Source organism: Penaeus japonicus, unplaced genomic scaffold (genome assembly GCF_977035675.1).
Source record: "Penaeus japonicus unplaced genomic scaffold, GWHDUDI00000001_assembly GWHDUDI00000026, whole genome shotgun sequence".
Taxonomy (NCBI): Eukaryota; Metazoa; Arthropoda; class Malacostraca; order Decapoda; family Penaeidae; genus Penaeus; species Penaeus japonicus.
The window spans coordinates 9,246,244-9,261,243 of record NW_028234428.1 but is presented as its reverse complement, the minus strand read 5'-3'; the positions used below and the strand labels follow the sequence as shown (position 1 = coordinate 9,261,243).

Here is a 15,000-nt window from a genome sequence, read left to right as displayed (position 1 = left end):
CACCGGCCGAAGGACTACCGATACCCGCTGCGGGAAACGCTTGCCCCCTCTTACCCCCCCAATTCGCACGACTGCTAACAAGACACTTGACCCTTTGTGACCAGCCAGTCATCTGCCTTGCCGCGAAATAAAAGACAAGCTTCAATCCCATTTTGCAACTGAACTCCAGTAACAAGTTCAAAATCACTTATTACAGACACAGATAAGAAATAATGTGTGTGAGAGGGAGGGGAGGGGGGGAGGGAGGAAGGGAGAGGGAGAGAGAGAGATAGGGGGGGGAGAGGGAGGGAGAGGGAAAGGGGGGGGAGAGAGAGAGAGAGAGAGAGAGAGAGAGAGAGAGAGAGAGAGAGAGAGAGAGAGAGAGAGAGAGAGAGAGAGAGAGAGAGAGAGAGAGGGGAGAGAGAGAGAGAGAGAGAGATAAAGAACCGGCAGAAGAAAGAGCGAGACGCCGATTCACCGTGCAGGCCACACACACGCAAGACATGTAACGCAAATCACCCTATACAGACACAAACTTAAATATACACTAAAATCGAATTTTCGCAATCTAATTTTTTAAGTGCCGTTATCGTCTTTATAATCATCACCACCATCTTCGACTTCCACCTCCAAGTTTGACACTACTATTATTTAATCTGTCACGATAAAAAAAAAAAATCCTAACCTAAGCCGATACTTCGACCATAATTACAATCACAACTCTTGTCTACCGGCGAAAAGCCTGCGGGCGTCGTTGTGTTACCGACTTGGCCGTTTGGATTTTGGGCGGCTGGTCTAGTCCACCCTCTCCTCCCTCAGTCATGCGGACGGCTCTCGCTCGCCCTCAGCAGAACCTCCCCCCCCCACCCCCCACCCCACACCCACCCCATCCCTTTGGTCAACGAAACTCCAACCACGCCCTCCGTGTTGTTGACGAGGGACGAATAAGCTCAACGTAACGAGAGGCGACAGGACAACCCCCCACCCCCACCCCCCACCGATTGTACCGCGACGCCTGTACCAACGTATGCGGGGGCGTCGCCGAGCGCGCGCGTACGCATCTATGTGCAGAACAAACCCTAGACTTTTTTCTTCCGTTCCTTTTTTTTTTTTCCTCTTCTTTTTTTTTCGGCTGGCCGCTACCACTCGCTCCTTAACAGCCAGGGCCTCACCAAGCTGAGCAGCTCGATTATTAAAGATGAACCAACAGTTTGGCATCCCTACACCGGCGCGGTCCTCCTTGGTCGTTCTTCAACTTAAACGCTCCGTCATTTAACCGCATCTCTCCCTTTTTGGACGGAGTCACCGCTAAAGCTTGCTATTCGAATAAGTCACATATGTGTGTGCCTGTATATGCATTATGTATAAACAAATAAATATGCATACATACATACACATACATGCAAACACGCAAACACATACATGCATGCAATATAAACACACACACACACTGTGTGTGTGTGTATGTGTGTGTGTGTGTGTGTGTGTGTGTGTGTGTGTGTGTGTGTGTGTGTGTGTGTGTGTGTGTGTGTGTGTGTGTGTGTGTGTGTGTGTGTGTGTGTGTGTGTATGTATGTATATGTGTATATACATATAATATACATACATACATACATGAATACACGCATACATACATACACACACACACACACACACACACACACACGCACGCATGCACGCGCGCACACGCACGCACACACATACATACATACATACATACATACATACATACATATATATATATATATATGCCAGAGAGAGAGAGAGAGAGAGAGAGAGATAGAGATAGAGATAGAGAGAGAGAGAGAGAGAGAGAGAGAGAGAGAGAGAGAGAGAGAGAGAGAGAGAGAGAGAGAGAGAGAGAGAGAGAGACGCGTGTGAGCGTGTGTGTGTGCATACACAAGTTCGCCTAAAAGTAACCTCGTGCACGAATACAAGGTAAGCAAGTCGCATTTTCTATCCCCCCCTTCGTCACCCGATTGGAAAAAAGGTAGTCTTCGACCTTCCGATGAAACTACCAACACCCTCGCCGTCACTTTGACTTCCAAAGATAATCGTTCGGTCCCGAAGTGCATAACAACACTTAATAATAAAAAAATAATAATAATAAATAAATAAATAAATAAATAAAAGTTATTCGCTAATCCCGAAACAACCCCCCCCCCCACAAACACACACACACACACCTCCATTCTTAAAGTCTATCATCTAATTGCTACCCCCCCCCCCTTCGTTGTCGAAATACACCCGTCACTGGGCGGTCAAAGGGGGGCGGCGATTGCTGATCTTGTAATGAACGTCTTGTGGCACTTCTCACTGAAAGCGTATTTCCTTCGATTATTTTTACGTTGTCTTTTATTCTATAACCATCGCTCATTCAAGCATTCTGTGTAATATAAATAATAGAGTGCACTATTATGTGCATGCTTGTGCTTCTCTGATTAACCGAATAAATTCTTGTACCTTGTATTCTATTTGTTCTCTGAATGTCCTTTCCAACACATCCGTTGTTTTCCCCTTGTATACTGGCATTCATTCAAGTTATTCCTCCTTTAAGAACCTTACACCAAACCGTAAAATTTGCCTTTGCATCAATTCTTACTCCCACATTTGTTTGCCGATAAACAAAGTCACAAATTTTTGTGAATAAAATTGGTGATATTGCATCACCTTGCGTCACTCCTTCCTGTTACATACAAGTAGCTTGTCTACATGTGCTTGTGATATGCAAAAAGTATATAAATATGCGTTATATTATACATCCATATAAAAAATACAAACACATATTTATGCAAGTGTACTTAAATGCATCTTAAAAAGAGAATGCAAAAAAATAGTGCAAAGATAACACGACACTAACGGAAAGAAACCCGCAGGCCTAACCGTCCGGGGTCATTGAGTATCAACAGCGAAGACAGCCTTACTGGATGATCTCCCCACCCCGCACCCCGCCCCCCGCCCCCCGCCCCATCCCATCCCATCCCATGAGCTGTTCTGGTGCGTCGCGCATCTCGGCTGCTATCCAAATAATTAACGATACTATCTCCAGAATCAACATTCGCCATTTTTTTTTCGAAATCTTCTAAATTTTGGAATACGAACTGGTCGAATACTTGACGCCAAGGATCCCGCGGTAAACAACTCGGACAGAAAATGTTATGTACGAAAACGGAAAACGGAAAGCCTACCGATAGAAGATAAAGGACATGGCTCGATGGTAAGCCTCCGTGCGAAATGCGCCAATGCCATCTTTTGCGTTGTGGAGCCTTTCCTTTCCAATCAATCCTTTCAATCCGTTTCTACGCTCGCCACAATTGAGAGAACTCTCCTCAAACAACGCGGATCACTTCACAAAAAGCATCTCGGAAAACTGACCTTACTATATCCTTGGTCTTCTCTTTCTGTTGACTTGATGAGTTTAAATAAATATTCGCTGGTAGGTGCTTCATGCTGCTCATAAATATCTGCTCATATCTATATCAATTCAAAGCTAAATATATATTTATGACTGAAAGTCACAATCATAAAAAGTAAATTCATACTAAGCTGCTATAATAATTATAATAATATTAAAAATAATAATTATTATCATAATAATAGGACAGTAATGATAGTCATTGTTATCATACTAACATACTCAAAAAACTACTTCACTATGGACATACATACTCTTAATAAAAATATCTACATTTTCCAACAAAAATACATAATGAAGATAAAAAAACATAGATGAAGAGCACGTAAGTACTTTGGCTTATAACCTCATGTTTGAATTTCAAATCTGTTTAGGAGTCATGGTGGGTCGAAGATGCAAGCTCGTAAAATCTGTTTCCCTTCTTTTGCTATGTTTCAATGAACATTTGAATAAGAAGATGACAAAGAAGAAGAAAAAAAAATGGCCTGGTGAGTGTCTAACAAACTTTATATACATACACACAAATATGATAAAACAATATTAAAGCATTAAAAAATGGATGTCTGACAAAAAAATTCTTCAATACAAAAAAAAATCTTACAAAACAAAAAAAATTAGTGTACACGGAATACACAATAGTTAAAGACAAAAGAAAAACGAAAAACAATACAGTACCCATTACTTTCAATGTTGAATATCTCACCCAAGACATAAATCACAGAGGAATGAATTTTGATTAACCAAATACTTTTTTCACATTGATGATTTCTCATCCACATTACCCTGACTTGCTTGGGAATGCCTTTATTGAGCTTCACTGAATGTTCCACCTTTTCAAGTTGCATTTCTTTAGTGAGTTCTGCATTTAATAATTTCCTTATTCATTTAATCCTATGATACCCCATTATACATGTGATGCTTGATATGTAGTATGGATTGCATACAGTGTATCCCTTTGTCTAACTCAACTCTGGAGCAAATAAAATGAAAATCACGTTATTCGCACTTACAAACATATAACATTTCAGCTACACTGTAATATTAATACAAATTAGTACTAGTATTACTATTAATAATGATAATAAATAAGCAAACCTCAATCATCAATTACATTCCTTTTAACTCATTGCCCAAATAAACAAAGAAAGATTTTAGAGACATTTTCTTACCAAATTTGTATCTCAAACAGAAATGAAACTCAAAAGATGTTAACCCTACCAGGACAGGCCCCATCCTAAGATTTTCAGTGTGTCTTCTAAACATTTTTCTAGACTTATGGTTGGAAATGTGAGTCTATGTCTGATATATCAGCTAAGTGATATTAATTAGCAATGGATATGATGCTCTAGTTCCACATCTGCAAGAATATATGGTTAAACTTTAACTACAGGAAAAAATGCAGTACAAGAGTGGTCCAACCCTATGAAAATAGCAGACGGGTTAAATAGTTTTCATTAACTTAAATAAAAAAGGAAGAAGAAGAAGCCACTGTATACCATCTGCTATGACACAGCTAGAGTAACTTGAAACAGAACTTGTTCTTTTCAAAATTATCAAAACTGAATGGGTATCATCATTTAAGTTATTAGTGCAATCATTTCTCCTTATCTCATCAGTCTTAGTCAAATAGAAATACAAGAAAGTAAATAAACAGTTAAAATAAGAGTGGAGTATTTCATAATAATCTTATCACCCGGGGGGCCACAGCGGGTCGTACTCGACCCATCCGTCTATGATGATGATATCATAATAAACAATACTACATAATTCTTACCTGCTCTACATAAATAACAAACCTCCCATTCATTCTTTCATCAGTTTTTTTTTTCTCAAGTGTTTACATTTAAAGGACTTCACAACCAAAACACAAACATAGTAACTGACAGACTAAGTTTCCTATGCAATGCTGCAACTCCACCAGATTTTCCTAAACTGCTCATTAAAATTAAAAGCTGTTTAATAACTGGGAGATAATGTGAGGACCCCCAACACACTTTAGTGTATGTTTTGTTCTCACTAATTAAAGATACTTTACTTAATCATAATGAGTAAGTAACATATATGTGGTACCTCTTCATTGTAAGTATGATGCCTTTATATTCACAATTCTTATATATAATTCTTATACTCTTTCATAAAGATAACAGTGCTATTTTGTGTGTGTACATGTTAGTGTGTATGTATATTTTGGTGTGTGTGTGTGGGGGGGGTGCATGGTTATACATGTGCAAGCACCTGTGTGTTGGTGTTAAACCTGAAGAATATCTAATAAAGGATAATGACTGAGCAAAGAAAATGCAAAAGGACAATGAAAAGAGCAAACAATTAAAAATTGAAATATGGACAACAAAAATAAAGAGAAAGAAAAATAGTTGGCGAAGACAATGCATTAAAACAACAAGAGAAACTACAAAGGAAACAAAAATGTTTAAAACATAAGATAGAACTAAAGGTATGCCAGGGATGAAATTTTACCAACATCGAGAAAATAATCAGTATATCAAAAAATATGAGTGATTAAAGCCATTATTCCTTCAGTTACGTAACTAATGTATCTTATCAAATGATGATTAGTATCACTTTGCTAATATATCATATAAGGACTCATATCATAATAAAAGTCTAGAAATAAAAGAGAACACAACATCTTCAGATATCCAGCTCAGGCTGAACATCTTAAGATGCAGCCAGTCTCGGATGTGTGATAACACTAAAACCTGTAAAACTAAGATAGGCTTCAAAGTAGTATTAGAAAACGTATTTGTCTCAAAGACAGAAAAAAAAAAAAAAAAAAAATCATTGCACTTGGGAAGCCTCCAAGAAATAAAATAAGATCAAATAAACAATCATTTTTTTTCCTTCTAACAAAAGCATTGTATAACCTACATGGAATATCAAAACAAAAGTAATGCAAATATGAATCACATTATAATGTTCGGACATTAATTTGTTTTCTCTAATTCATGTAGTTGCCACCCCACCCACCAAAAAAAGAAAATAAAAATAAAATAAAATATATACCAAAACAAATAAACTAGCATGTAAACAATAACAATAACAAAACAACAACAATAATAATAATGAAATTTACAGGCTAGTATATGTCTCCTTTCTCCACTTGATACCATTAAAGTTCAATTATCAGTAATGTGATTTAACCCTTCCACAGCAGGCATTTTCCAGATGTTGGGATCGCTTTTGTACTGCATTTCTCCTTAGCTTGAAATTACATTATTCATTCCTTCAGTTACAATGACCTATCATACCAAATGCTAAATAGTATCTCTGTTAAAACATCATATACAGATTCATTTTCATATGTCTAGAAAATAATAGAACACACATCTTAACCCATCCCCGACGGGGGAATTCTAGCATTGAATGTCCAAATGCCGGGGCGTTCGAATTATTAGGCCTAAATCAATTGAATGGCTGGCACAATACTGTGCCGTCCGGCAACTGGGCTTTTGAATGCGCGGTACACATGCTGTACCACCCGTCCTGTGTGGGTTAAGATGCCCAGCAAAGCCTGAACATCTTAAGATATGGACAGTCTCAGGAGGGCTAAAGACCGTTTGAAATAGGATTTAGAAATTTGAAATTAAAATAGCATGCTTTAGAAATCTGCTACACTGATTGAGCACAAATAGTACAATATTTATATTTTGTGTGCGTATGGTGTGCGTGTGTGTGGTGCATGTGAGTGGTGTGTGTGTGAATGTGGTGCATGTGTGAGTGTGGTGCGTGTGCGTGTGTGTGAGTCTGGTGCATGTGTGAGTGTGAGTGAGTGAGTGAGTGTGTGTGTGTGGTGCATGTTTGTGGTGCATCTGTGTGTGTGTGTGTGTGTGTGTGTATGAGTGTGGTACGTGTGAGTGCGTGTGTGTCGTGTGTATTGCGTGTGTGTGTGGTGTTTGTGCGCGTGGTGTGTGTGTGTGGTGTTTGTGCGCGTGGTGTGTGTGTGTGGTGTTTGTGCTGCGTGTGTGTGTGTGTTGCGTGTATGTGTGTGTGTTGCGTGTGTGTGTTGCGTGTATGTGTGTGTGTTGCGTGTGTGTGTGTGTGTTGCGTGTGTGTGTGTGTGTTGCGTGTGTGTGTGTGTGTTGCGTGTGTGTGTGTGTGTTGCGTGTGTGTGTGTGTGTGTTGTGTGTGTGTGTGTGTGTGTGTGTGTGTGTGTTGTGTGTGTGTGTGTGTGTGTGTGTGTTGTGTTGTGTGTGTGTGTGTTGTGTGTGTGTGTGTTGTGTGTGTGTGTTGCGTGTGTGTGTGTGTGTTGCATGTATGTGTGTGTTGCGTGTGTGTGTGTGTGTGTGTGTGTGTGTGTGTGTGTGTGTGTGTGTTGTGTGTGTGTGTGTGTGTGTGTGTGTGTGTGTGTGTGTGTGTGTGTGTTGTGTGTGTGTGTGTGTGTGTGTGTGTGTGTGTGTGTGTGTGTGTGTGTGTGTGTGTTGTGTGGGGTGTGTTGTGTGTGTGTGTGTGTGTGTGTGTGTGGGTGTGTTGCGTGTGTGTGTTGCATGTGTGTGTGTGTTGTGTGTGTGTGTGTTGCGTGTGTGTGTGTGTGTGTGTGTGTGTGTGTGTTGCGTGTGTGTGTGTGTGTGTGTGTGTGTGTGTGTGTGTGTGTGTTGTGTGTGTTGCGCGCGTGTGTTGCGCGCGTGTGTTGATTGAGCACAAATAATACAATTTTTAAAGATAATATATACCACAATATTTTGTGTGTGTTGGTGTGTGTGTGTGTGTGTGGTGAGTGTGTGTGTGTGTGTGTGTGTGTGTGTGTGTGTGTGTGTGTGTGTGTGTGTGTGTGTGTGTGTGTGTGTGTGTGTGTGTGTGTGTGTGTGTGTGTGTGTGTGTGTGTGTGTGTGTGTGTGTGTGTGTGTGTGTGTGTGTGTGTGTGTGTGTGTGTGTGTGGTGAGTGTGTGTGTGTGTGTGTGTGTGTGTGTGTGTGTGTGTGTGTGTGTGTGTGTGTGTGTGTGTGTGTGTGTGTGTGTGTGTGTGTGTGTGTGTGTGTGGTGGTGTGTGTGGTGTGTGTGTGTGTGTGTGTGTGTGTGTGTGTGTGTGTGTGTGTGTGTGTGTGTGTGTGTGTGTGTGTGTGTGTGTGTGTGTGTGTTTTGAGTGTGTGTTTGTGTTTGGAGTGTGTGTGTCTAGTGGTGTGTTTATTTGCATATGAGTAATTGTATGTGTGTATGTTTATAGCCATGCAAGTTATTGAATGTGTATGTGTGTGGCTTTGTGTGTATTCATGTGTCTACATGTACTTTTGTGTGTGTATCATAGGTGTGTGTATGTTATAGTTAAGCAGGTATGTGTGCATGCTTGTGATATTGCATGCACATGATTGTGTTGTGTACATTTGTGAGTGTGTGTGCTTGTATGAATGCATGTGCTTGTATGTGTATGTGGGTGAGTGTTTGAGCAAGTGTGTGTATGTATGCGTATGTATGTGTGTATGCATTTGTGTAATGTGAGTGTATGCATGTGTGTGGAAGTGTGTGTGCAAGTGTGTGTGTGTGTGTGTGTGTACATGTGTATATGTTTGTATGTGTGTGTGTGTACATGTGTATATGTTTGTATATGTGTGTGTGTACATGTGTGCATAAATGTGTGTATATCTGTGTGTGTATATGTGAATACATTTGTGTGTGGGTGTGTGCAAGAGTGAGTGTGCATGTGTGCCAGTGTGTGCAAGTGTTTGTATGTGTGCAAATGTGTGTGCAAGTGTATGTGTATGTGTACAAGTGTGTGAGTGCGATTGTGAGTGTGCGCGAGTGTGAGTGTGTGTGCGAGTGTGTGTATGTGTACAAGTGTGTGTGCGAGTGTGTGTATGTGTACAAGTATGTGTGCCAGTGTGTGCGTATGTATGTTTACAAGTGTGTGCAAGTGTGTATGTGTACAAGTGTGTGCAAGTGTGAATGTGTACAAGTGTGTGTGTGCAAGTATGTGTGTTTGAGTGTGTGTACATGTATGTGTACATATATGCGTCTAGTGTGTGTAAGCAAGTGTGTGAGCAAGTGTGTGAGCAAGTGTGTGTGAGCAAGTGTGTGTGAGCAAGTGTGCATGAGCAAGTGTGCATGAGCAAGTGTGTGCGTGTGCGAGTGTATCTGCATATGTGTCTGCTTGTGTGCATGTGGGTTAGTGTGTGCGTGTGTGTGCATGCATGTCTGCGTGTGTATGCTACTGTGTGTACCAGTATGTGTGCATGCATGTCTGCGTGTGTATGCTACTGTGTGTACCAGTGTGTGTGAGTGCAAGTGTGCGTATGTGTTTGTGTGTTCAAGTGTGTGTGTACATGTGTGTGTATGTGTGTTTGTGTGTTCAAGTGTGTTCAAGTGTGTGCAAGTGTATGTGTGTGAGCAAGTGTGCATGAGGGTCAGTGTGTGCGTGAGTCTGCATGTGTGCGTGTGTGTGCATGTGTCTGCGTGTGTGCATGTGTCCGCGTGTGTGCATGTGTGTCTGCGTGTGGGGATGTGTGTCTGCACGTGTTGGTGCAAGCGTGCGTATGCTACTGTGTGTACCAGTGTGTGTGAGTGCAAGTGTGCGTATGTGTTTGTGTGTTCAAGTGTGTGTGTACATGTGTGTACATGTGTGTGCAAGCGTGTGTGTGTGCAAGCGTGTGTGTGCACATGTGTGTGCACGTGTGTATGTGTGTAAGAGTGTGTATGTGTGCAAGTGTGTGTATGTGTGTGCAAGTGTGTGTATGTGTGTGCAAGTGTGTGTATGTGTGTGCAAGCATGTGTATGTGTGTGTAAGTGTGTGTATGTGTGTGCAAGCATGTGTATGTGTGTGCAAGCATGTGTATGTGTGTGCAAGTGTGTGTATGTGTGTGCAAGCATGTGTATGTGTGTGCAAGCATGTGTATGTGTGTGCAAGCATGTGTATGTGTGTGCAAGCATGTGTATGTGTGTGCAAGCATGTGTATGTGTGCAAGTGTGTGTGTCCATGTGTATGTGTGCAAGTGTGTGTGTCCATGTGTATGTGTGCAAGTGTGTGTGTCCATGTGCGTGTGTGTCTGTGGGCAAATGTGTGGGAAGGTGTGTGCATATAGGCGTACAGGCACAGGCGTATGTCTATGTCTATGTGTGTTTGTGTGCAGGTGTGTGCAAAGGTCTATTTGTGTGCCAGTTTGTCCATTTACGAGTGTGTGTGCCAGTTTGTCCATGTACAAGGGTGTGTGTGTTCAGGTATGTGTGTGCATGTGTGTGGTGTGTGTAAACAGGTGTATGTGTGTGCAGGTGTATGTAGGTGTGTGTATGCAGGTGTGTGTGTGTGTGCAGGTGTGTGTATGCAGGTGTATGTGTGCGTGTGCATGTGTGTGTTTTTAGGTATGTCTGAGCAGGTGTGTGTTTAGATAGGTGTGCATGTGCAGGTGTGTGTGTGCATGTGCAGGTGCGTGTGTGCATGTGCAGGTGCGTGTGTGCATGTGCAGGTGTGTGTGTGAGCAGGTGTGTGTGTGAGCAGGTGCGTGTGAGCAGGTGTGTGTGTGCATGTGCAGGTGTGTGTGTGAGCAGGTGTGTGTGTGTGTGTGTGTGTGTGTGTGTGTGTGTGTGTGTGTGTGTGTGTGTGTGTGTGTGTGTGTGTGTGTGTGTGTGTGTGTGTGCAGGTGCATGTGCAGGTGTGTGTGTGTCTGTGTGAGCAAGCATGCTTGCATGTATGTGTGTGTATGAGTGACTGTGTATGTGTATGAGTGAGTGTGTATGTGTATGAGTGAGTGTGTGTAGGTGCATGTGTGCATGTGCATGTGTGTAGGTTCATGTGTGCATGTGCATGTGCATGCATGTGTGTATTTACATGTGTGTCAATGTACGTGTGTCCATGTGCGCGGGTGTGTATGCATGAGTTTGTATGTGTGATATATGTGTACAAGTATGTATATATGTATGTGTGCATGTGTGTGTGTGTGAGCATGTATGTGTGCATGTTGCATGTGTATGTTGCATGTGTGTGTGTGCGCATGTGTATGTGTGTATACATGTGTGAGTGTATGCATGTGACTGTACGTGTGTAACTGTATGTGTGTGAGTGGACGTATTTATGTATGTGTGTGAGTGGGAGTACATGAGTGGGAGTACGAATGTGTATACATGTGTGTACATGTGTGTGTGTATACATGTGCGTGTGTATGAGTGTGAGTGTGTGTGTGTGTGTGTGTGTGTGTGTGTGTGTGTGTGTGTGTGTGTGTGTGTGTGTGTGTGTGTGTGTGTGTGTGTGTGTGTGTGTGTACATATATGTGTACATGTGTGTGTGTTCGTCTACATGTGTGCCATTTGTGTGCTGTGTGTGTGTGTGTGTGTGTGTGTGTGTGTGTGTGTGTGTGTGTGTGTGTGTGTGTGTGTGTGTGTGTGTGTGTGTGTGTGTGTGTGTGTGTGCCTGTGCCTATGTGTGTGCATTTGCCTGTAAGTATCCGTGTGTGCATGTTTCTTGAACGTGTTAGTTGTATGTATGTGCATGGATGATTTAGTACATGTGCTTTTGTGCATGTGTGTATGTGTATGCTTTTGAGTGCACATTTGTGTGTGTGTGCTTTTATGGTGTTCAAGTGTGTGTATGCTTGTGCATTTACATGTTTGTATGCTCCTGCATATGCGTATATGCTTTTGAGTGTGTATTCATGTTTGTATGTTTTTGTGCATCTGCTCTTTTCATTGCTTGTATATGATTATTCTGCATATATTAAATTTGCCTATATTGTTCTATCATTATTGTTAGTTTAATAGTTCCTGTTTAACAGATTAAATAAATCTTCTTCACTTTCTTTGTATTTGAGTTTAATGCAATGCAATCATGCCAAGTCATCTGAAAGCAGGAAAAACAGAGGAGAATATATAAATAACCATTTACATAAAATATGCAGATTATATAATTTTCATTCATTCAAAAATGGTGCAAAGAGCATGCAATAGAACAAAATACTGTAAACTGATGAAAAATGAGAGGAAAAACAATAAACGTGTAAAATGGCATGATATAAAATCAAAGTTTGCATCAACAGAATATAAAATATAAATAAATACATACAAATCCTTTTGTCAAGATGAAAACAATAAATTATGTGAAAATGGAAGAAAGAATGGGTGGGGTACAGATAGCGAGGGGTGAGAGACTGATAGGGGAAGTATATTTCTCCAAATTGTAAATAATATACCTGTAAGATCTCTGAACCTCCACAAGGCCTTTGACATTGCTATGCCAAATCCAAAGGTTAGCACAATCAATTGCACTTCATATGTCCAGACTAAATAAGGCAGTATATACTCAAAGGAAAATCTAAGTGATATGGATAAATATTAATTCAATTTTTGGGGGGGTCAAATGATCAGAATAGTACCACACAAACATATTAGAAAATTAATGTATTGGACACTAAAACTACATGAAACAATTTTTTGCTATAGATACAAAAACGAAAAACAAATGCAGCAAGTAATTGTAAGGCCACAACTGCCTAAACGATGCCATGGTCTCTGCCCTCTATGCTCCAGCAAAGACAAACCTGACAATCTATTATCAAGTAATGAATTAGTCCAACCTTTATCTAGTTGGATATAAGTTGGGAGGTTTGTTGGCCAATACTGGAGCATAAAATGTGAAGGGTATGACATTACCTCATGCAAACCTATTTTAAACAATTACCTTTCCTTTTTCTGAAACATATTTTCAAACTGCAATGTAATACAATATTAAGAATACTCAAGAATAAAATATATTTTCAATCCTTTCCCAATACTCATGGGAAAATCATATTCCTGAATCAGCAACTGACCTCTCAGATAAGGGGATGAAATGCATTCTTTGTATTACTGTTTGCATTAATTGTTCCTCTGTGTCATTTCTTATTTTATAAAATATGCAGATCAGTGCAATTATTACACTGACTCTATTAATACAACTGAATAAAGCTGAGCATTCAGGCAAGCTACGAGCAAGAGATTTGTCTTGATATTTTAATTTTTCACTCTGTGACATTACTCGGCCACACAAAAAAACGAGAACTCTGAATAAAGCCATTAAACTGATTCTACAAAATTCATGCTTTTGCGGTAAAACAATTAAGTGGTGAATTCCTTTGAAACCTTAAACACAATAGGTGAAGAATTTACCAATTTTGATTCTTTGTTAAAGGAACTTGCCTTACTCGCTCAAGACATGCAAGATGTCCAGACATAGTCCGTAACAATAAAATAGACAATACTTACGCATCTGCTTGGCTCTCTCCTTGTCTGCCAGCTCATGTTTGTGCCAGGGGTCATGGCGCTTGTGCTGATTCGGGGGGGCCACGGTCACCCCCCAGGCCTTGTCCATGGCTTGGGCTGCCGCGGCCGCCCCACCCACACGCCCACCAGCTGCTGCGGCACCCGAGCCGTCCCCCCCTCCCCCACTCACCAGCACCATGGCACCCCCGCCTGCATGGCCCGGCCCGGCCCCACCACTGCACTCGCACTCCCCAAGGCTCGCTATCCCGGCTCCTGCCAGGCTCAAACGGATCTCTTGTGCTCTACCCAGGGAGCTCCTGGATATCTCGCTGGGTGGCGCAACCCCTCGCTCACCCCTTCGGTCCAAAATCTAGTAATTTCAATCACAGTCACATGCAATCACAGCTGTAGCTATGCTCTCAGTTATTACCAACTAGTTCTTATAAAATACCAAAATCCAACACAACAATTTCTTAAGAATATTCCTTAGAGCATCTAGAGCTTTGGCAAACTCTTGTGATATGTATCTCTTCCGTGAGTTAAAACTGGACAGCCTTCACTCCTAATCATACAATCCATGCATGTAATAAAACCACACTCCTCCGCCTTCTTGCTCCCCTTGCAACTAAAACCAGTGGATGTGCAATAATGGCTGTTTCATCCTCCTGCATATTGCTGTACTAAAGACAAAACAGCAGCTGAATAAAAGCATTCGAGCCAGTCTTCCGCTCTCCTGGATCCTGCCTGGAGGATGTTCCAGGTCTCTCCTGCACCACCTTCCTATTCCACTATTTCTGCGACGTAATCAATCTGGCTTCGAAGAAATAGTGTCAAAAGGTCCTTTAAATGACGATTTCTTGTTGGGTGTCATTGAAAATTGCATTCATTTCCAACACACGAAGTATTTTTTTAAGGATAACGCAGTTTGTTTACGTTTTGAGGGAGTCTCGTCAGCGTCCTCCCCCGCGTGCGATAATGGACGCGCCCACAAGGGTCAAAACACTCGCCCAAAACACTAATATTACACTGATAATTCCCTTCTCTCTTCCTCTCCGAGTTCGTAACACTTACGAACAAACTCTAAACTCGTGGATCATCACACTCGAGGCTACAATGCGCGTATAAACACCACACAAGAGACTTCTCCCGTCAAAACATGAAGGGAGTTAGTCCACCATTATTTGAATCCTCACGTTAAATGCTTGCTATCCTATTTTCCAAGGTTCTTGGATGTATTCCTGGGTGTATATCCTGCCGACGGTATCTCCTCGTTTGTATATACCACACGTATACTCCACACAGTATACAATTAGCGCGATAATAGAGCAAATCGATCAGAGGAGAGTTAGGGCGCACTCCTCAAATATGGCAGCGGACTTGACTGGCTTGTTGAGCGCTCGGCCGAGACTCAGCGAGACTTTGCTCTTCCTTTCGC

The 15,000-nt window shown here is 41.5% G+C and overlaps 1 protein-coding gene across 2 annotated transcripts in view; it reads right to left on the bottom strand.

Annotated features, from left to right (window-relative positions):
* LOC122264616 (dual specificity tyrosine-phosphorylation-regulated kinase 1B) overlaps window positions 1-14,967 on the bottom strand; it is a 52,970-nt gene extending 38,003 nt beyond the window's left edge. Inside the window, exon 1 of one of the 2 annotated variants that reach the window (XM_043033616.2) lies at window positions 13,569-14,967. In XM_043033616.2, coding sequence (XP_042889550.2) covers window positions 13,569-13,764 — 196 coding nt within the window. In that variant the 5' untranslated portion in view covers window positions 13,765-14,967. The remainder of the gene's footprint in view (window positions 1-13,568) is intronic. The other variant, XM_043033615.2, reaches the window with a different exon arrangement.
* Between the last annotated feature and the right edge of the window lie 33 nt (window positions 14,968-15,000).